General features: G+C 34.8%; 1 protein-coding gene across 2 annotated transcripts in view; it reads left to right on the plus strand.

Moving 5' to 3' along the window:
* Positions 1-22,831, plus strand: part of TMEM161B (transmembrane protein 161B) — a 104,758-nt gene that overhangs the window by 31,274 nt on the left and 50,653 nt on the right. For both annotated transcript variants that reach the window (XM_027864326.1, XM_027864325.1), the window contains exon 2: positions 16,558-16,661. In XM_027864326.1, coding sequence (XP_027720127.1) covers positions 16,588-16,661 — 74 coding nt within the window. In that variant the 5' untranslated portion in view covers positions 16,558-16,587. The remainder of the gene's footprint in view (positions 1-16,557; positions 16,662-22,831) is intronic.

Genomic DNA, 22,831 nt, shown 5'->3' on the forward strand with positions numbered 1-22,831 from the left:
AGTCACCTCTACACTATCATGACACAGTGATCTCCAGTTTTACATCTCCAAGTACCTTTCAGGCATCTCAAGCTAGATATCCAGTGGGCATGTCAAATTCCATATGGCCGAAACAGAACTCATAAACCCCAGTGACTTCCTATTGCCTCCAGGAACAATATGCTGTATTTGGCATTCAAAGCCCTTCATAACCTACCTTTCTAATCTTCTTACACTGTTCTCCGACATATACTCTTTGATCCAGTGACACTGGCCTCCCGGCTGTTCCACAAACATGTCACAGTGGCTAGAGTGCTAGGCCCGGAATCAGGAAGATTCATTTTTGTGAGTTCAAATCCAGCCTCAGACATTTATTGGCTGTGTGATCCTGGGCAAGTCACTTAACCCTGTTTACCTCAGTTCCTCATCTATAAAATGAACTAGAGAAGGGAAATGGCAAACCCCTCCAGTGTCTTTGCCAAGAAAACCCTAAATGGTGTCATGAAGTGTCCAACACAACTGAAACAATTGGACAACAAAATCTTACCTTCTATAGGAAACCTTCCCATAACCCTTTTTAATTCTAGTGCCTTCCCTCTTTTAATTATTTTCTGTTTATCCTGTATATAGCTCACTTTGTATATATTTGTTTGCATGTTGTCTCCTCCATTAGATTGTGAGTTCCTTGAGAACAGGGAATATCCTTTTGCCTCTTTTTGTATCCCCAGTGCTTAGCACAGTTCCTGGCACACAGTAGGTGCTTAATAAATGTTTACTGATTCATTTGAGGTCCTTTGTATTCACAAAAATAACATTTCAGCTTTTTAAGAGGGGGGATCAGTGGAGGAAAGTAAAAAGAAAATTCACTTTCAGAAAGGGCACATGACTCTGAGACATATTTTACAAATTCATTTAATTCTTAAAATTATAGAATTTTTATTGCTGAAAGGTTTGAGATCATATAATTCAGTTTGCTAATTCACAGACAAAGAAATGGAGGTACAGAGATGAAGTGCCCTGTTCAAGGTCACAGTTAGTGACAGAGTTGGAACTGCAACCCAGTGCTCCTGATAGTCTAAAATCCATATTTAAATCCTGACAATCTGTTTAATATCCATCAAAATATATCTAACTCAGTATTTTGTGATTGTGCTAATATTTAATAAGTTATATTCTATTACATTTTCTTGCCTTGCCTTTTTAACTTTTCGAACTTTATAGAGGAAAGCTTATATTTTATTTTAGGTTTATTTTATTAAATATATAATCATTGTGGTTATCACTTATAATATTTAGCTTTAAAAAGAAATAAGAAAGAATATGAGAATTTTTTTTTTCAATTGTATCATCAGATACAGGTTTTTCCATTTAAAATTTTGAGGTTTTCATGCACTGCTTATATATTGTATCTGCCTATTTTAGCTATTTGGAAAGTAGTATGCCTTGTTAAAAACAGATAGATTCTATCTTATGCTAAAGTTAACAACAGAAGTCAGCAAATTTGTGTATTATCCTCTTGCTTAATTTTCAAAGGTAAATGTTAAATTGTTTAAAGCTTTATCCCTTGATCACAGTGTTTACGTGCACAGTTGACTGAGGTTGCCCCTTTTATGTGAAATGTGATATTAGTGAATTTCAAATATTCTTTTGAGATACCAGTAGTTTCATTCATGATTACAAATAGCTTATAATCAAGACAGGACCTGTTAGCCAAAGTAGTGAGCAATTAATACAACATTTGATCTCTAGTCAAGAGATCCATGTATTTCTGTTATACTTAGAAACTGTCCAAGTATTTCCAGTATACTACTAAAAGGTACAGACAAATGCTTCCGTGAAAAAATTTTCTAACTTGAATGAAAATACTAGATTGTTTTTTGGTTTTTTTTTGTTTTCTTTTTTTTACATTTTAGAGGCAATTCCTTTAAAGGACTATACATAGGATCAATTAATAATGACAAAATATAGCTGATAAATAATATATTGGATTACAATAAGCATCCTATTTTTCTTTAGAGAGAAGTGTCTCTATTATATCCTCTCTTTTGTTATTCTATTTATCCCTTTTTGTCTGAAGTTGAATATCATCCGTTTCTGTTTTAACTTCACCTCTATTTTGTTTTAGATTTCACAGTGACAGCCAAAAGAATTTTCCATCAGTGTATCTTAACATAGATAATGTATTATATTACACTTAATCCTGGCAATAATATTTATATTTTCAGCCACAGACATAAGTATTACATGTTAAAGGTCATTGTTTTTTTGTAGTTATTTTATATGAATTAAATTCAAATAATTCTTAGTATAGTCTTGTCTGATTGTTTAGCACATGTTTAGCTGCATGATATGTTGTGTGTATATGTGTGTGTGTACATGTTTGTGTGTATATTTTCATTAAATTTGTGGTATGCTTAACTAGTTTATTGAGTAAAATATCCAGTTAAATCCAAGAAATGTCTGTTAAACACTTGCCATGTACAAGGTACCTAGGTGGCACAGTGGCTAGAGCGTCAGGCCTGGAGTCAGGAAGACTCATTTTCCTCAGTTCAAATCCTCCATTATCTTTGCCAGGAAAACCCCAAATGGGGTCACAAATAGTCAGACAACTGAAATGACTGAGCAACCACCACCACAATGTGTTCAAGGCATAATGCTAGACACAGAACATTTAAAGAATAAAAATGAAAGAGTCCCTACCCATAGGTGGCTTACGGTCAGTCTAGTGGGAAATTATATGTAGATAAGTATGTATATAGATATATGTATGTAGATAAGTATATAAATATGTATGTATTTATATATATATAGATAAGTAAATAAAAGGTAATAAAAAGTATTTTCAAGAGATAGCACTAACAGGGGATGAGGAATTAAGAAAGTCATTGTTTAGAAGGATGGCACTTGAGCTGTGTTTTCAAGGGAGAGTTGGAAATGAAGCGAGTTCCGTATATGGAGGATAGACAGATTGTGTAAAGACTTGAATGAGAAATGGATAGGGAATAGCTAGTAGATCAGTATTAAAACAGAGAATACTTTAAGTGGAATAATATGAAATAAGAAAAGGTAAGTATGAGCTATGTTATAGAGAGCTAAATGTTGGTAATGTTGTGTTTCGTCTTAGAGTCTTAAGGGAACTACTGAAGCTTTTAAAGTAGGAGAGTGACACTGTCAGATCATTGTATTTCAAGGATATCAATTTGACCCCTGGGTGGAGGATATATTAGAGAGCAGGAGAAATTGGTTTCAGAAAAACCAATTAGTAGACTTTTTTGCAATAAGTGATTAGAGCTTAAACTAGGGCAAAGGCTGTGTTAAAATGGAAAGGGAAGGGGAAGAGAATAAGCATTTGTGTAGGGCCTACCATGTGTAATGCTCTGTGATAGTCTTAGCAGTTCTGGGGGAGTTATGTATCATTATTATCCTATTTTATAATTGAGGAAAAGGAGGCAAATGGAGTTTAAGTGGCCCAGGGTTGCACAACTAGTAAATATCCAAGGTGGGATTTGAACTCAGGTCAAGCACTTTGTCCAGTTAGGTGCCACAGTTGATAAGAGTGCTAGGCTTGGAGTCAGGAAGACCTGAGTTCAAATGCAACCTCAGACATTTAATAGCTGTGTGACCCTGGGCAAGTCACTTAACCCTGTTTGCTTCAATTTCCTCATCTGTAAAATGAGCTAGAGAAGGAAATGGTAAACCTCTCCAGTGTCTTTGCCAAGAAAACCCCAAATGGCGTCAAAGAGTTAGACACGACTAAACAACAAACATTCTCTGTCCCCTGAGCCACTTAGGTACTCCCGAGAGGCAGAGATATTAATAGAAACACTCTTTTTGCAAATTTAAACAGTAACATGTGTCCAAAAGGAATACTATCAGTAGTTTCAAGAGTCTAAAATGAGTTAAAATTATTACTTTGGCAGCATCATAGATATATATAAAATATAGGGATCAAATCATTCTTTCAGTGCTTTTATTCCTCTGTTGGAAATGTTTGTAATTTCTCTAATCTTAAGGTGGATTAGATATTTTGTTAAGATTCTCAAGCATAATAAATAACTTTCATCTTCTTAAAACTGGAAGATTGTTTATAACTTTCAATAAAGAAAAACATACCTTAACAAGTATTTATATTTTAGTAGCTCAACATTTTTGTTGTGTTGCTGAAATCTCTTATCTTGTGTATTAAAATAATATTATAGTAGTCACTACTCTAATGTCACATGATTTGTGCTCCTAGTCTTTTTTTTTTAAAGGTGGTATTCATATCTGGTTAGTGAGTTGGTTAATAGTAGAAATAACTTTATTGAACCTTTTGGCTTCTCTCTCCTGGAGTTTGCATAAATTAAAAATAATTTGGTCCTGGTGTTCTTTTACATTTTACTGACAAGATCTTCATTTAAGTTGATTATTTTGTTTGGATATTAAAGTCCTTTCATTATCCACATTATGATTTTGGAATATATTATTTCCTTCCTTTCCATGGTTTCTGGTGAATGCTGAATAATTTCCTTTCCTTTATATTTGAAGGTCTTTCTCTTGGGCACTTAGAATTTGTTGTTTATTTTTGGAATTAACCACTATGTGTCTTGGAGTTTTTCATATAGGACTCTTTTTCTGGAGTGGATGTGTACATTTTGATTATTGCTTTGTTTTCTGTATTCAGAAGTCTTGGACAGTTCTGTATTCTTTTTTTGCACTGTAGTTCAGGCTTTTTGATTTGTCATGTTCTTTTGGGAGACCCATGGTCCTTCAGTTATCTTTACACATCCTGTCATTTAGATCCATGTGTTTTGGTTGTATAGAGATTGTGTTAAATTTTTTCCAGATTTTCCTTTACTTCAGCAAAAATTTCCAGTCATTTCTTTTGTTTCTTTGGAGAGACCACTGTAGATTCAAGTTTTTCTCTTCTGCTAATTATTTTTGCTGTATAGTACATAAATTCTACTGTCTGTTCCCTTTTAACATCTTTCAAGGTTCTCATTTCTCTTTCTCTCTTGAACCATTTGGGAGCATACTGTTGAGGTTCTGTTATATTTGAAAATTCAGGTAAAGGGAGAGATGAGATTCTGTGCATGATCAATTTATTTATTAGGCTACTAGTAACTGACAAATTGTATCAATGGCCTCTCTCAATGATCAGAGACCCTGAGTGAGGGCTAACAGGGTCTTTTAAACCTAGGTGTGTCTTCCTTCATCATTTGGCCTCCTCTGGCAAAGGTAAGACAATTCAGATTGGTAGGCCTTTAATAAGGTGATAGGATAAGTCTCCTCAGCTCCACCTGCCCTTTCAGAAATTCGAATAGTCCTCAGATAATAGGGTTAGGCTGTGAACTAGACTACTGCTTTGATTTAATAAATTGGAATATGATTTGAGTGGGAGGGGTGGTGGGTGAGGTTAGAAAGGTGGATAATACCAGGGTGAGGAAATGAATTAAAATAATAAAATTGAGAATCAAATGACTGAGCTACTGGAATAAAAGTAGAGGTAATTAAAAGACAAAAGCTTGACCATTAGGCAAGTTTCTCTGGAATGTAGGTGAAGGGTGAAATTACCAGAGTAAGGAGTTTAGATTTAAGAGAGTTGATCTATTCTAATTTGACTAAGTCTTAAAAATAGAATTGAAATAAATTTTCAGTTTTACAGTTCTATACTCTTTTGGGAATCCTCTCACTTCTCTGACTCATCAGGCATTGGTTTGATTTCCTTGGTCTTGTAATATTTATTTAGATATATTTGCAATCATTTATATGTCTTTGTGGCTGTCTTCCCTGTTAATTGATGTGCTTGTGCTCTAGATTTTTAACTGGATTTTCTTCCTTCTAAGATATTTAGAAATTTAATCTTCTTTTTTTCTTACATTCCCCTACTATTCACTTTCTGACTCCTTCCCTTTTGATATCAAGTGCCCAGGGATCAAGATCTCAAAGCTGTCTTAGTCTCCTTCCACACTGGGAAATTCACTTTTCACTGGATCCAGGGAGGGGAGGAAGGGGAATGTCAGAACTGTCCTCCTGGATTTTAGCCCTCTTTTCTTCAGACTTGGTATAGCCCTGCATGCTTGCATGCTGACACCCTCTGTTCACTCTGTTATTCCAGTTCCCTCTGTTGTTCCAGCTCAGTTCTTTATTTTTCTGACTCAGCGTTGCTTGCAACTAGCTGCCACTTTATAATGTGACTTTTGCTTTTCTATACCTCCCCCTCTGTAAGTGGGTGGGCAGGGTTGAAATCTGCTGCTTGTTACAGAATGAATGATACTGATGGGGTTGGGATCTGAGCCCCAGAAAGGAAAAACCCTGGACTTTCCCACATGGCCAAATCTCTGGCGTTCCCCTGAGGCTATAATCCCTGTCAACTGGCCTTTCATTGTGGACCTCCCTATGACCCCAGGCCACTTCTCCATTCTCCCTTGGCCATGTGGCCCAGGTCCCTGGAATTCTATTACCTCATAGACTATTTGGCCACTCCTAAATCCCTCCCATAGGCTTTCTGTATATAAGGTCCATCTTTTATCCATTAAGATGCTCAGATTCTTATAATCTAGCCACTGCTTAGATTCTTAAAATCTAGCCACTGGTCAGATTCTTATAATATAGCCAGTAGCTAGTGTTTTTTGCTGTTAATTCGTAAGGCTTTTTTACCATTGTAGCAGTCAAAGGGTGCTGGGAACCTCGAAATTCAAGGTCAAAAGACGGGTCCTCCTTCGGAAAGAATTGGACTGAAGCCTTCTTTCCATCAGAGACAAGGTTTATTAAAACACTAGTTGCGGTGGGCGAGATTCCTAGTGCGTCTGAGCTATTGGTCAGCGCAGATAAGAATCTGAGCGATTTAATAGGGGCAAGATGGATGCTTATATACAGTGGTTAAGAAGTGGGTCTAGATGGAATTTAGGAGTAGTGGTCTACAGTGGGGCCTGGTGCAGACAATGAGGGCTGGCCTGGGTTATAGGTAATAGAATTGAAGGCTAGAGCCACAATGAAAGGACAGTTGAAAGGATTATTCACTGATGCCTCAGGGGAATGCCAGGGATCTGAGTTCATTCGTGGGAAAGTTCATAGGGGGAGGGTCCAGAGCCCATACCCCCTTATCACATTAAATTTTTTTGGTGTCTTGGCCTGAGGGAACAGCTGTAATTGCTTTGCTTTACTTCATGCACATAATTCCTATTTGGGGGATTTTTTTGAGATTTAATGAAAACTAGAAAAATCTTCTATTTTGTTGATCACATGATCTGGAAGACTGTTAAAGTATAAATGAATGAATGATTAAGATTGAAAGCCCGTATTTTATATGTTGAGATTTCATGATTTTTCGTTGCCCTGTTCTACCCTGATCTTTCTAGGTGTGATCTATAACTCATATAAAATATCACAAGATACTAATCATTATTATTCCCTTTTCCACCCTAACTTCATATCAAACAATTCAGGCCTTTTTGGCTCACTTCAAGATCTTATTTGTCTTTAAGGTTGAATTTACATTAGGTTGTTAATTCTCTTAGACACATCATATATAGTTAGGTGTTTGGCTTTATTGTTTGTAAGACCTAGTCTATATTTATTAATCATAGTGATGATAGTAACTAGCTTTCATAAGTGTATTAAAGGTTGCAAAATATTTATGTAATCTTGAACCTCATATTTTATTGAGATAAATGATATATTTATTTTGATCCCCATTTTATAGATGAGAAACTGTTCAATTAAGTAATGTGCCTAGGCAGGGTCTCGCAATGAGTAATTGTCAGAGATCAGAATTGAACCCGACCTTGATTTGAGGCACTTTGAGTTCAGTGCTCAGTTCATGTGCCACATTACCTCTCTATGACAAAAAATATTAAAACATAAGTAATAATAATTAAAGACTTGGATACTTTGTACAAATAGGTTAAGAATGATCTAGAATGAATTTTGTTTAAATATATATGAGCCTTTTTCTCTGCTGTGAAATTGAGTAGGAACTCTGGCCTTAATGATTGATTACATGCTGCTTATGAGTTATTTTGCATTATATGGAAAAATGTTGCATCTTTGAGACTATTTTATCATGATCTTTTTTATTTCTTCGAGGAGATCTATAAGAAGGAAATATTTTCTCATTCATTCTTTTTCAAAACTGGGGACAAGTGATTGAGAACACATGATATGAGTCCTTGGATATAATATAGGTTTTGTTTTCCTTTATTTCTTTTTTTAAAAATATAACTTTTATTTTACTTTTTTTCAATTAACAAGCATTTATCTTCTCTACCTCCTCTCTACCCCATGCCCCTAACCTTCTCATTCCCCTTTATTTCCATTTCATGTCAGTTACACACAAGCAAGGTCCTTGCTTGAAGCTCACACACATCTATACATATGTATATAACACACACATACACACACACACCCCATTTCTATCCACCATCTGTGATACTAGATCACTTTCTCCATTTTTTGACTTGGCAAATCCTATTTAAGAGAGAAGATTTGACTCAGTAGACATTTATGCTGTTGAACTTTGATAATCTTGTTGTTCATCTCTAATTGATCCCTAAGTAATACAGTGGTTATTACATTGCTTCTCTCACCTTAGGCCCCTACAAGTTTTATATTACCTTCTGCTTTCACTTCCTATACCTCACTTTCTGAGAAGATCTATAATATTCAGGTGAATAGTTTTACTTTCATCCACTAAACTGGCTGTCAGGAGATGTAGCTTCTGCAGAGCTGTCGTTTCTTTTCCCAAGCACTCTTGTACTCTTTATTTGATTTTTTAAATCATTTTTTGCTTTTTTTTTTAAAAACAAATAAATCTCTTTAGCCCTTCTAAGAATTCTTTTTGGACTTGTATCCAATCTGCGTTTTTCTTTGAGACTTTCCTTGTAGATATTTTCAAGTTATTGTCTTCTGTGTGTGTCTTCAGCTTCCCAGTTGAGTTTTTCATGTTTAGGTTTTGTTTGTTTTTGTTTTTGTTTTGTGATTTCCTTGTTTTTCCAGACTACTTCTTAGTTTTGAACTTTATGTTCGACTGGAGTTGGTCTTTGCTCACCTCTTGGTGAGAGGTATACTTGCCTTAGCTTTGTCTTATATGGTCCTCCTTCTGCCGCTTTCACCACTCAGTCTGGGAGCCTTTAAGTTTTTGGTGCTTCCAAATGGTGTGATCTACGGAAAAGTCTGTTTACTACCCTCTTGGTCTACACTCTAGTCCTTTCACAGATTAGATTCCCCCCTGGAACTGTGACTCACAACTGGGTAATTGGCTGCCAAATGGCCCCTGATCCTACACTCAATGCTAGTACAAAGATCCTCTGGGATCTCTTTCTGCCAAAGCGTTCAGTTTCCTTACTCTCTAGACTTTGGACTGTCCTCAGTCTTCTTTTTTTCCTTTCTTTGTATCCGCAGAGCTTAGGACAGGTACCAACACTGAGTAAGCCCTTATAAATGTTTGTTGACTAACCATTATGCCTGTAGTTGTAATTTTAAAAGTCAGAAATTGAAATGTGAATATCTTTCCTGAACTCAATTTCCTTTCTAGGCTTGAGATTTACTGAAAATGAAGTGTGTGCTGGGATGTAGAAAGCCTTTTGAGTGTTTTTCCCAGAAGTCTGTTCAACATTTCCAGGTGTCTGTCACAGTAATACCTAAATACCCCAAATAATACCTAAACTAAAAGAGTAGGAGCATTGGGCAATATTAACTTTTTCCCCCCTTTATTTATTCAGAGAAATGATAATTGAAGCCATTTGAGGTGGTCTCTTAAGTCCCAAGTGTATATGTGGATATTCCTTCTAATGATAACAGACCTATTCTTTGTTTCATTTGGTTTGCCAGTAGCAGGAAAGCTAGTTTAATGAAATATAAGAGCCCCACTGAGGTTGACACAGTGTTCAAAGTTTTGAGATCTTTTTCTTTTTTCCAGATTCAGTGTTTGTTTTACTTTAGTAAATTATTTCTGATATTAGCAAATATTTTGGCTTGTTATTTGATGCATTATAATCTTTGGAGAATTTTCTTTAAATTTGCTTCTTGTATAAGAATTTTTTAGCCTACACAGGAAACCAAATTGCTGAAAAAAATTGAAATAATCATTCTTCAAGTCCATAGTCAAATAACTTTTCCATGCTATTCATGGCCTCAGGTTAATAGCTATGAAAAGGTTGAAACCTAACTTGCCACCCTTCTTGGGTGCTTATGAGCTATTTCATAAATAATTTTCCCCAGCCCCAGCTATCAAGAATCCAGGCCTAGGGGCAAAGAATCCAGACAGAAACCATCTCCTTGGTGAAGTTATTGTCTTGATGCTATTAAAATCATCAAGGATACTTGAGTCAATGACCCATATGGTTGTGAGTGTGTTTGAGGCTTCAGCTCTTATGGACTTGAGAATCTTCAGTACATCTCTACCCAGCTGAAAGCATAATATTTTCATGAAAGTATATAAAAATTTAAAGTTACATTTGTGAAAGATGATAATTAAAATTTTTGTTTTATAGATTTCTTATTTTCATAACACAATTCCTCAACATAATAAAAAACAATCATCATATCTTAAGTTTATGAAAAACCCATAAACTATGGAAAGTAGCAATTAAGAAATAGCAAATGGCAGTAATAAAGTTTAGTATTTCTGAAATAACAAATGATTGGGACTTCTTAAATTAAAACCTGTAGTAATTTACTGTATTAACTAATAACTGTAATGTAATTGGCAGTGATATAGTGAATCAGTTCAGAAATCTTAGAAATTCTATGACATTTGAGCTATAGGAAATAATATACAATTAGGGGAAACTGCTGCCGTGTTTAGAAATATTTACTAAAATGATTTCTTTTTTACATAAGAAAAATTGAACAGTTTATAGAAGAAGAAAAAAATTGGTGAAAAACTTGATGCTTATAAGAATACTTGCCTAAAATTCCATCAGTTCCTAGTTACATAAGGGGAAAAGATGGAAATAAGTTATGTATTTCCTATACCATATATATTTGGTTCTTTTCAGAAAACATCTCTTAAGTGCCCTTCGTGTGCAAGGTCTTACAAAGACAAATATAAAAGTCTCTAACTTAAGTTACATGTAATTAGGAGATAGGGTATGTATGCAGAAAAGTAAATAAAAGGTAAATTAGGAAGAAAACATTAGCAGCTTGGGGGGATCAGGGAAGGCTTCATTGTGGAGGCAACATCTGAGTTGAACCTTGAAGAAAGATAAGAATTCTGAGAGGCAGACAAAAGAGATTACAATTCCTGTGTAATGGGGAATGGGAAGGATGCCTAACAACCGGAATAGTAAGTTATGAACACATCTGATATGCCAGTTTGACTGGAATATAGAGTGTTGTTTTGAAATAAGTCTGGAAAGTTAGGTTGGAGCCAGATTGTGGAGAAATTTATGTGTTTGACTGAGGAGTTTGTACTCATCTTAGAAATGAATAGGAGCAACTAAAGTTTTTTGAGCAGGGGAATTATGTGGTCATATTTGGATTCGAAAGAGAACAAGGTGGAAATTGGGGGAATCAATCAGCAGACTATTACAGGGAGCCCAGCAAGGGGTAATAAATACTTAAATTAGGGTGATAGCTATGGGATTGGGGTGTGAGAGCTGTATGGCAGTAGAATTGAAAAGCTATGAAAAGAAGTTGGGTATTGAGGGGTGAGATAGGGGAAAGAATCAAGGAATCTGAGGTCAGAAATCCTATTGACTGGAAGGATCCTAGAATCACAGAATTTCAGGGTTGGAAGCACCTCAGTAAATGTCTGGTCTAACCCAGGCCTAAAAAAGATTCTCTACTCCAGCATACCTACCAGGCTTTGTTTGGAGACCTTCGATGAGGGGAGAACCAAATTCCTGAGGTAGTTTTTTTTCTCTCTCTCTCTTTTTTTTTTTTTAAATAATGGCTGCCTCAGGAGACAGGGAAGAACAGAAATACTTTGTTGAGTCTGAAATGCCAGTGGCTCATTCAGTTGAACATGTTAGCAAGGAGTTGATGATGGGGTTCTGGAGTTCAAGACACAAGTTATGGCTAGATATGAATATTTCTCAAATGACAAATGTAGTTGTCCAAAATTTCCTATAAAATGATTTTCTGTTAAGTAATTATTATTTTTCTTATTTTATTTATTTTTAATTACAAAATTATAAATGGGAAGAGGGAGGGAATAAACATTTACATAGCTTACAATGTGCCAAGCCCTGCGCTAAGCTCTTTATAAATATTGTTTTGTTTTATCCTTACAACAAACCTGGAAGGTAGATGCTATTATTAATCCCATTTTACAGATGAGAAAACTGAGGCAGATATGTTAATTGACTCGCCTAGTGTCACACAATAACTGCAAGAGGCTAAATTTGGACTCAGGTTCCCGTGACTCCAGGTCTAGCACTGTTACCTATTTGGGACAGAACTAAAGTCCACAAGGCCTTTCATCAGCTCTACTTGAATATTTCTAAGGGAGTTTTCTCTGTCACAGTGCAGGTGGCTTTCTTTTGAAGTGGTGAGTTTTCCATCATTTGAAGTGTTCAAGCAAGGGCTCAATCAGAAATGCTGTTGAAAGGAATTCTAGTTTGAGTAAAACGTTAGACTTCTAATTGGAAGCCTCTGTATTTTTACCCTTTCACGTCGTTATTATTTACCTTATCCTTCTTTCCAAAGCTTCAACAAAAAACCTATCCTTCTTAGCCTTATCCTCTCACCTCACCATTTGCTTCCATGAATCTCACCAGGTTTTATGATATTTTGTTTTGCGCAGCTTCGAAATTTAGGTATTCATTATGTAGGACAGTGTCATGCATATGCTTTTGGAATTGCCTTATTTCCTTGGAATTATTTTGTGGAGGACAATTTATAAAGGAATTATAATGGCACTTTTGACAAAGTGGTTCAATGCTCTTTGGCAAAGAATCCAATTCACTAGACATTAATTAAGCACCCACTGTGTTCTGTGAATACTATTAGGCACTAGGGTAGAAGGAAGCCATTTAAGTTTGAGAGATAGGAAGAATACCAACAAAAGATTATAATGATACAAAGTTGCATAATGCAATAGTGTTTAGTTATTTGAATTATATGCTAGTTACCAAGACTAAAATCTTAGTAATTCTTATATCTATAATGGAAAAGGTGAGCTGTGTAGAGCAGGTAATGACACTGGCAGCTTTTGAATTTTATTTAATTTTCTGTCTTTCAGCAAGCATTTACTAAACGCCCGTGGTGTTCAGCTCTATTTTGGATTTTCTGGGTATTAGAAAAGAATAGAAGATCCAGTCTCATTGCCTTTTTTTTTTTTCCTGTTCCTGAGTATAAACTGGAAGACTGGCCTGAGTCTGGCATGAACCATAACAATGTAATATATCTGTTATTTTTCTATGTATTTTGGATAGTAGATTTGTGTCAGTCATATTTTCCTCTCTATAGTTTCTCTTAGTTTTTCAGTGTTGGTTTTATTTATACAAAAGCTTTTAATATTATTCATCAAAATAGTCTCTTTTGTATTTTATGATATTATCTAGCCTTTATTTAGGTAAAAATTATTCCCTACCTACCCTCTCATCCCACATGGTCATAGTTATGGTAAGTTCCTCCTCTTTTGTATGTATATTGTGACCATTTCTCTTCAGGTTAGGTATCCATTTGGAACTTGTTGGAGTCCATGGTATAAGTTGTTGATCTAAACCTAATTTCTGCCAAAGTCTTTTCTAATTAATAGTTCTTGTCAGAAAAGGAGTGTTACTGCCAGTAATTTATGTTCTTTGGTTTAACAAACACTGGAATAGAGGATTTTTTTTCCCCTCTGGTTTCTGCTTCTGCTTTTGCTTTGTTTCCTGTTTTATATAATTATACTTTATTTTAACATCCACTTTTTAAAATTTTGAGTTTCAAATTCTCTACCTCCAGCTTTTCCTACACACACTGAGAAGGCAGTATCAGTTATACAAGTAAAGGGAAAAAGTATCATCAGTTCTCTGAATATAGATAGCGTTTTTCATTGTTAGTTCTTTGGAATTGTCTTGGATTATTGTCTTGATTAGAGTAGCTAACAGTTGATCGTGATTATAATATTGATATTACTGTGTAAAATGTTCTCTGAGTTCTGCTCACTTCCCTTTGCATCAGTTCATATAAGTCTTCCTAGGTTTTTCTGAAACCATCCTGCTCCTCATGTCTTATAGAGCACAGTAGTATTCCATAATGATCATATACCACAACTTATTCGGCTATTCCCCAATTAATGAGCATTCCCTCAATTTCTTATTCTTTTCCTTCCTGTTGGTACTTGCCCTTTTTCTTCTTATCTCTAGGATACGGACCCAGTTGTAGTATTACTGGGTCAAAGGGTATGCACAATTTTTCAGTCCTTTGGGCATAGTTCCAAATTGTTCTCCAGAGTGGATGGACCAGTTCATAACTCTACTAGCAGTGTATTGGTGTCCCTATTTTTCCCTTCCAGCATTTGTCATTTTCCTTTTCTATTGTGTGAGCCAACCTGATAGATATGAGACCACAGAGTTGTCTTAATTTTAATTTCTCTTATCAGTAGTAATTTGGAAGATTTTTATTTGGGTATTTATAGCTTTCATTTCAAACAGCCTATTGCACATACTTTGACCTTTTGTTTATCAATTCGGGAATGGCTCATATTTTAAAATTTGGTTTATTTTCTTATTTATTTGAGAAATGAGGCCTTTATCAGAGAAATTTGCTATGAAAATTTTCCCCAGTTTCCTGTTTTCTGTCTAATTTTGGCTGCATTGGTTTTGTTTTTGCAAAACCTTTTAAATTTAATTTAATATGTCATACTAGCCATTTTACTTCTTGTGATTTTGTCTTTTGTTTGGTCATAAGCTCTTCCCCTAGCCATAGATCTGAGAGGTAAATTTCCCCATGTTCCTCTAATTTACTTATGTCACCCTTTATTTCTAAGTCATGTACCCATTTTTGATTTTAATATTGGTATTTGATATTAGATGTTGCTCTGTACCTAATTTCTGTGAAACTGCTTTCCAGTTTTCCCAGCAGTTTTTGTCACATATTAAGTTCTTACGCCAAAAGCTTGGATCTTTGGGTTTTCAAACACTAGATTACTGTGGTCATTTACTACTGTGTATTGTGTACCTAATTTATTCCACTGATCTACTACCACTCTATTTCTTAACCAGTACCAAATTGTTTTGACGATTGCCACTTTGTAATATAGTTTGAAATCTAATACAGCTAGGCCACCTTCCTGGTTATTTGATTGGTATGGCACTGAATAAGTAAATTAATTAGGTAGAATTACGATTTTTATTGTATTGATTTGGCCTGTCCATAAGCAATTAATATTTCTCCAGTTGTTTACATCTCTCTTTATTTGTCTCACATATATTTTGTAATTATATTCACATAGTTCTTGGATTTGTCTTGGCAGATAGACTCCCAAGTATTTTATATTATCTACAGTTATTTTAAATGGACTTTCTGTATCTTCCTGCTGGATTTTGTTGGTAATATAGAGAAATGCTGATTTATATGGGTTTATTTTATATAGAACCTTATTAGGCATGTTAAGTGATTGATTATGAATGAGTAAGAAGCCAACTTATCAGTCACATGGTCATCTAGTTGTTTTTGTGCTCCTCCAAATTAACTGTACATAGTATGTGTCACTAGGACAACAAAGTCAAATAAGTTCTCTGTGTGTGCTTGGCCACCATTACAACCTTGTTCTTTTGATGTGCTATACTAGAGGTATAAAGAAATTCAATAGCTAGCAGAAGTCATATTTAAAATTTTCTACAAAAGTCACCTTCTAAAAATTATCTATAGTCAGAGGTTCTTTATGTTCATTTTGAAATTTCTACAAAAACTTCCCTTTAATTCTATGCTTGCATTATTATAATATTGATTATGGTATGATTGCTACTTAGGTGAAATTTAATTTCATGATGTGGTTATTTTGCTACTTCGTTGGCTTTAGCCTACTTTACCAAGGGCTAACATTATATAGAATTTCATTGCATAGTAATTGGGCTTCTAGTCAGTATCTGGGAGAGGAATCAGCAATCTGTATCATGTGTATTAAAGGTGGCATCAGGGTTTGGGGACAGTGTGTCTTTTATCCAGTAGCACTCAGATCTCTTATTTGATTACTAGCTAGAATTGATACATTGTATATTCCAGAAGAACAGGGGTCACCAGGTTGGCATGTCATTTTGGAAAAGTTTGCTATCCTTAGTGGGTTAAAAAGAATAAGTTGAGACGAAAATACTAAACAAAAATATGCTTTCAGGGTAAAAATAAGGAAATTTAACTTATGTGGAAAAATTTCCGTGAACATGCAGTTTCTGAATATACATGTAAATCATTTCATATATTTAGGTTCCCCTTGACTATTTCATATACCTGGATATGGCCCTTTGATAACTTCTTGTAGAGGATAATAAGGAGAACCTTAAATTTTTAAATATTTACTTTTGAAGTAGTAAATATACCTTTACTATAAAATGTTTTTTAAAACATCATTTAGGGCATATGTGAGGTTCACTCAAGGAAACCCAACAGATCTCTACATTGCCTCCCCTAATTGAACATTGATATATTACTGAATTTTTCTTTCCACAGGGTGTGATAGGTGTACAATTGGTTGTTACCATGGTGATGGCCAGCGTCATGCAGAAGATCTTGCCTCACTATTCTCTTGCTCGTTGGCTTCTCTGTAATGGCAGGTAAGTCAAGAATAAAGTGATTTGATAATGACTTAAAAATGAATTAAGTTTAACAGCAGAGTTAACTTCAGAAAATGAGTATCACTTCATAGTCATAACTTTTAAAAAAAAAGGCAAGAAAGGAAAATCAAAAAATTACATTTTTATTATCCATGTAATTATTTGGTTAAATTGAAAAGCTGATAAGGTCAAGGTAATAGATTTAATTCTCATGTGAAGCACTTAACTTTAGTGTGTTCCATAGACACAGGTATCATCCTTAATTTTCATCAGATTCCTTGAAAACTCACGTTTTTGGTCATCGTGGAGAAAAGTGAAGTTGTTTGAATCAAACACAAACCCATCTCTCTGCTACTGGAGAAACAAGTCGAAACATATCCCTCACTAATAATGATCACTTGTACCAGTTAATGGCGGTTATCTTCTACTTAAAGTAGAGTTTGTGATTTGTTTTGATTAAAAGAACTCCAAAATGTTTGACTTTGAAAGGATGGGGGTAAGAATAGGGATTACTTTATGGTATTTAAGTTTATATGTGTAAATGTTGTTTTCTGTGTAGAATGTAAGCTCCTTGAGGGCAGAGGCTTTTATTTTTTTTTCCTTTTTCTAACACTTAGACATAGTGCCTTGAACACAGTAGGTACTTAATAAATGATTATTTATTGATTGTACTATGATTGCAGTAACCAAAGTTGCCACTTATTTGTCTGTAACATTTCCCATTGTTTTTCATCTTTGTGAAATTGTCATACTCTCTCTTTTTTTTGGGGGGGGGGGTGAGGCAGTTAGGGTTCAGTGACTTGCCCAGAGTCACACAACTGGTGATTGTTATGTGTCTGAGGCCGAATTTGAACGTAGGTCCTCCTGACTCCAGGACTGGTGCTCTATCCACTGTGCCACCTAGCTGCCCCACCATACTGTATTTTTCATCCATTTTTCTTATGTTTGGGCCTTTTGTGGAGAGAGAATAATTGAACACCACTTTCCTTATGATAATTTCATATGCTTAAAGATAGGTAAGCCTTTTTTTCCTTTAATGTTCCCTATAGATCAGGCCTATTTTCTAAATCTTAATCATCTTGACTGATTGTCATTCTCTCCAGCTTTTTTTCCCTCATCTATTTTAAAATATTGTAGAACCTCACTAATTCAGTCTAGTAGAAAAAGGGTAAGGTAGTTTAAATTAGAAATTATAAAATTCAAATTTTTAACAATCAATAGTATCATGACAAAGTTTTTTTTTAAAAACCTGCAAGACCTATTTTAATAATTATGGGTCATTTGTAATTGATGTGTTGATTGTATGGTTACGTAATAATTGTAAATTTTTTTTAAGAGTGCTTAACATCTGTTCTATGATCTTATTTGCATAATTAATTACTTAGCTTATCCTTTTCCCATAGAACACGTAAATTTTAGACATACAAATTTATAAATTATAACAAATTCCAAAGTATTTGAGTCTGAATTTATATATTTATTTATATTATATTATTTATATATATATATTTATATATATATATTATATATTCTTATTCTTCAGATAAAATTGGACTTAATACAATAATGAAGTTTTGGACTCTTCAGATCAAACTGTACTGCCTCCATCTTGTACTGATAACTTCTGTGTGTGTTTGTGTTTTGACAGCTATTTAATATTTTTTAACAAGAGCAGGCATGGTTGCTAACTCATTAAATGTACAGTCCATGAAGACTACAGTTTTTCTTTCACTAATAGTCCTTGGTGACCTTTCTTTATCTTCATCTGTTATATATTTTATGTGATAAAGTACATTATCTTGAGTTTTTATGCCTATTGGGTTTGCTATTTTTACTAGGAAAAAAAAGGTTCTGAAAATCCAGATTGCTGAATTTCATTTTCAGTATTACTGAATTTTCTTTATAATTTGAGGTGTTTAAGTCTTTGATTTTGATATGTGTATAGTGTCACAGTTCATAAACTTGTCCTAGAGAATCAGTGGAGCAGATTGGAATTAGGTGATCAGTGTTTGAATCTTGAACTCTAAGTAAATCATTTAACTTTTCTGAGGCTTAGTTTTTGTATCTGAATGATTACAATAAAAATTGCCCACCTACCTCACAGTGGAGTGAGGAAAGTACTTTGTAACATTGTAGCACTTTCTTGGCTATTAAAGTATGACCTTGTTATAAAGTAGATGAGTTGCATTATTTAAAATTGCATTCACTACTAAAATTAGTATTGGATACAATCCATTGGTGCCACTTAAATTCTTTCCAAAAATATTGTTTCATTTTAGTCAGGCCAACTCTCAATGCTTTTGTTTTTGTATTTCACTATCTACTTTGCAAAGTGTTCTGGTTTTTACATAGTGAATGCAGAAGATCTGAGAGAGAGCAGTACCTAAATTTCTGGTGAAAGAGAAATTTATTTTGTTTTAATTAGCTTATAATATTAATATTGTTAATATAAACGTAAAGACCAAATGCCATAATGACTTTTTTTTTGTTAGCTCTTGTGAATGCAATGTACTATAATAGTAAGAGGGCTGGAATTGGAATGAAGAGCCAGAGGCTCGAATTCTGGCTGTTATTTACCACCTTTGTGACTTTGGGAAAGTCATTTAATCTTTCTAGTTTTCGTTTTTTTAACCTCTAAGATGAAGGTCTTAGATTAGCGTTCACTCTAGGACAGGGGTTCTTAACTTTTATTTGTGCCATGGACTCTTTGCAGTCTGGTGAAAACCCAGAGACCCCTTCTCACAATGTATTTAAGTCCATAAAATAAAATACATGTGATTACAGAGAAAACCAATTATATTGAAGTTGAAATACCGTTTTAAAAATATTTTTAAAAACAAGTTCATGGACCCAGGTTAAGAATCTTTGCTCCTTGGCATTTCCAGCTTTCCAGCTCCACGTCTTGTGATCACAGTGATACTTTGAAAGCATTGTGAATATAATATATTTCTGAATGTTGTTGCTAGGTAAAAGGAAAAAAAATTGAGAAAAATTCTTCAGTGCTGAGAAATGCTTTAAAGAGCTTGAGAGGGGAATAGCTCAAGTGTATCATATGTTTTTATTTTTAATAACAAAAAAACATCAAAAATAAATAATGTAAAAACATTATTGTCTGGATGCTAACAGTTTAGGAAGAACATAGATAAGCTAGTGTCCATAGTCCAGTTGTCCAGAAGAGGAAAACCACAACGATGAAGGTTCTTGAATCTGTGTTATGTAAAAATTGGTTGAAGGAATTTATATCAAGCCTAGAGAAAAGCAGACTGACAAGACAGATTTATTCAGAAAAGATTAGATATGTTTTGTATGACCCCATTAGGCAGAAGTGGGAGCAGTAGTTGGAAGTTACAGAGGTCAATTTAGGTTTAAGATGTTAGGAAAAATTATCTCAAAATTGAATGAGCTCCTTGGAAGGTTACATACATTGCAGTAGGTACACACAATACACGTTCTTTTTCATTAAAAGTTTGTCTAGAGCAGTGGTGTCAAACTCAATTAGAAATGGGTTACATATGGGCTACATGTTGACTTAGAAAATCACAAATTATTATTAGCTATGTTGTATTGTATTGTTATTTATTTTGTTGTATATTTCCAAAATTATATTTCAGTATAATTCAAGAGCCCTCCTGTGAGTTGGGTACTTCTGGTCTAGAGGATTGCTTATGTCCCTTACAACTCTGAACAACTGTGGGTTTTGTTTTGTTTTTTAAATAATATATATACTAAAACTTGCTTTGTGCATTTTTGTTTTTGCCTTCCCCTGTAGACCTCACAGCTTCTTTTCTGATTGTGTTAGTGACTTTTTGATAATGCTGCTCTCTTTCACAGCCTCTGTTCTCTTGTGGAATGAAGGCCACCAGCTGAGACCTGATTGTGGTACACGTTTAAAAAGTAATCTAACCATTTTCCACAAGGGTTAATAAGGAATTTCTATTTTCTTGTAGTTTCATCTTAGTGTGGCCCATTTTCCACTTAAACTTCTATGACCTTTTCCCACTTCATTTATGAAAATTTTTTACCATTATTATTTGATTGGTTCAGTTTTCCTTTCCTCCGCCCAGCCAGGAAAGTTTAGTTCTTGACCAATTCAGATCAGCAGCTTTCTGCAGCTTATAGTATAGAAAGTTGCCTGCAGCACTGAGCAGTTAAGGGACTTGCCAGGGTCATACAACTTGTTTTTGGGAGAGGTGAATTATTTTTAAAGGAAAATTTTTAGACTACCAACAGTGCTTACAGAATTTCAGTTATAAACAATATGATTCTGGAATTGTGGTTGAGTTATTTAATTTGTAGTCTTCAATGAATTCTAGGTATTATCCTAATAACATGAGGCAGTTGAATTTCTGTTCTCAGAAATTCACCAAGAATTCTCAACTTTAGCCACTACTATAGACAATGTCATTAAAGCTAAACTACCTCCTTTTGACTTCTGATCCTGGTGTGGTCAGCTTTGGAGAAGGAAGAGATAGGGCTTTATAAAATGGTAGTAGCAAAAGATTGTATTGAAAATGGGATTTTTCTATGTTTTTTTATCTTTTCCCATATATTCTTTTGTGTAGCCTATGCCTAGAAAGCTGTCTTTCCTCCAGTCTTATCCAAAAATTTGAAGAAGATAAATAAAGATCAATAAAACATTGATAGGGATTACTGAGCACATGCCATGTATGTAGTACAATTTAGGTCATTGAACCTGTGTGGCCTTCTAGGTCCTTGGGTGCGGCCTTCTGACTAAGTCCAAATTTTATAGAACAAATCCTTTTATTAAGGGGATTTGTTCTGTGAAGTTTGGATTCAGTCAAAGGGCCGAACTTGATGACCTAGAGGGCCACATGTGGTGTTGAGGCCACAGGTTCCTCACCTCTGATTTAGGAAATGTTACCTGTGCTAATAACACACCTTTGTGGGACCACTATTGAAGTCACTAATCACTTTTTCCCTCTTTCTTCCAGTTTTTGTAACTTTTTCTACTTGAAGTACTTTGCATGTTTGGAAATGATTTTTCGACTAATTAGAAAAACCAAGCAACTTTTTAGGGGTCTATGTCTCTATCTCTGTAATAACTTGACCATATCCTATTCCTATCAATTGACCAAAAGAAAAATCACTGAGGAATTTGACTGCATCCGGATATTGGCCAGGAAATGCTGCTTCTTTAGGTTCTTCAGCTGTTGTTCCCCTTTGAAATAAGTTATTCTCCCTGACCCCACAGATTCTTCTTGTACCCTTCCTGGTTCACTTACCTGCCTATTAAAGGCATGGTTACTGTAGGGTGACTGACTAGTAATGGGGTGAGTTGATGTTTATATGATACATTGTTCAGTAAAAACTATTTCCCTTAAACAAAGAGTATACAATCCTTTCTGATCAGTACCCCTTCTAAAAAGTCTCGAATCCAAAGCTACGGAGTGTTATGCTCTGTTGTAATTAAAGTTCCTTTTTGTTTTGAAGTGTCTTGCTTGGCCCCTCTCTTCTTGGAGAGGTAAGTGATAGGCTATAATCTTTTTGTACATTTGAATAGTGGGTTTTGCATGGGGATTTGGGGAAGGTACTGCTTTTTCTCCATGTCAGTGCCCATGCTAGACTTGCTTTTCTCTTTTCCTGATTGTGCCCTTCAACCTGATGCATTATCTTTGCCTCCTCCTCCATCCCCTTAGGCTCCTCAGTTTGGTGAATTATCACCTCTCTCATGTCCCTCATCAAAAATCTACTACTCTGTTCAGATGCATAGTAAATTTGACACATCACCTATTGGGTAAAGAAAGATATGAAAACACCTCCATCAGTTGCTGGGACTTCTTTTGCTTGTTTTCTTGCATGTTGCCTGATCCTAAGAGCCCACCAGCTCCCTCCTTTAAACCTACTATTCAAATGCACAGTAGGTGGGACCTATGACCTAAGGGATGGGGAAAAATTTTTAAACACCTTAGCTCTGCTCTATGTGAAATGCCTGAATCCCTTGCCCTCCTTGCCTTGGCCATTTTTTCCCCTTCTCTCTCTGAAGTGACCATGGTATTCTGTTAAAATTGTCAGCAGAGAAGAACAGGGATCTAGTAGGCATGTGCACAAGAAACTGAATTTTAAGAAATAAGACTGAGCAGATTTTCTGGAAATGAAAATGTTACTTTTTTTGTAAGTTGTCATTTTAAAGAAGAAAAAAAGGATTCTAA

This window comes from Vombatus ursinus, unplaced genomic scaffold (assembly GCF_900497805.2).
Source record: "Vombatus ursinus unplaced genomic scaffold, bare-nosed wombat genome assembly UNPS02014774.1, whole genome shotgun sequence".
Taxonomy (NCBI): Eukaryota; Metazoa; Chordata; class Mammalia; order Diprotodontia; family Vombatidae; genus Vombatus; species Vombatus ursinus.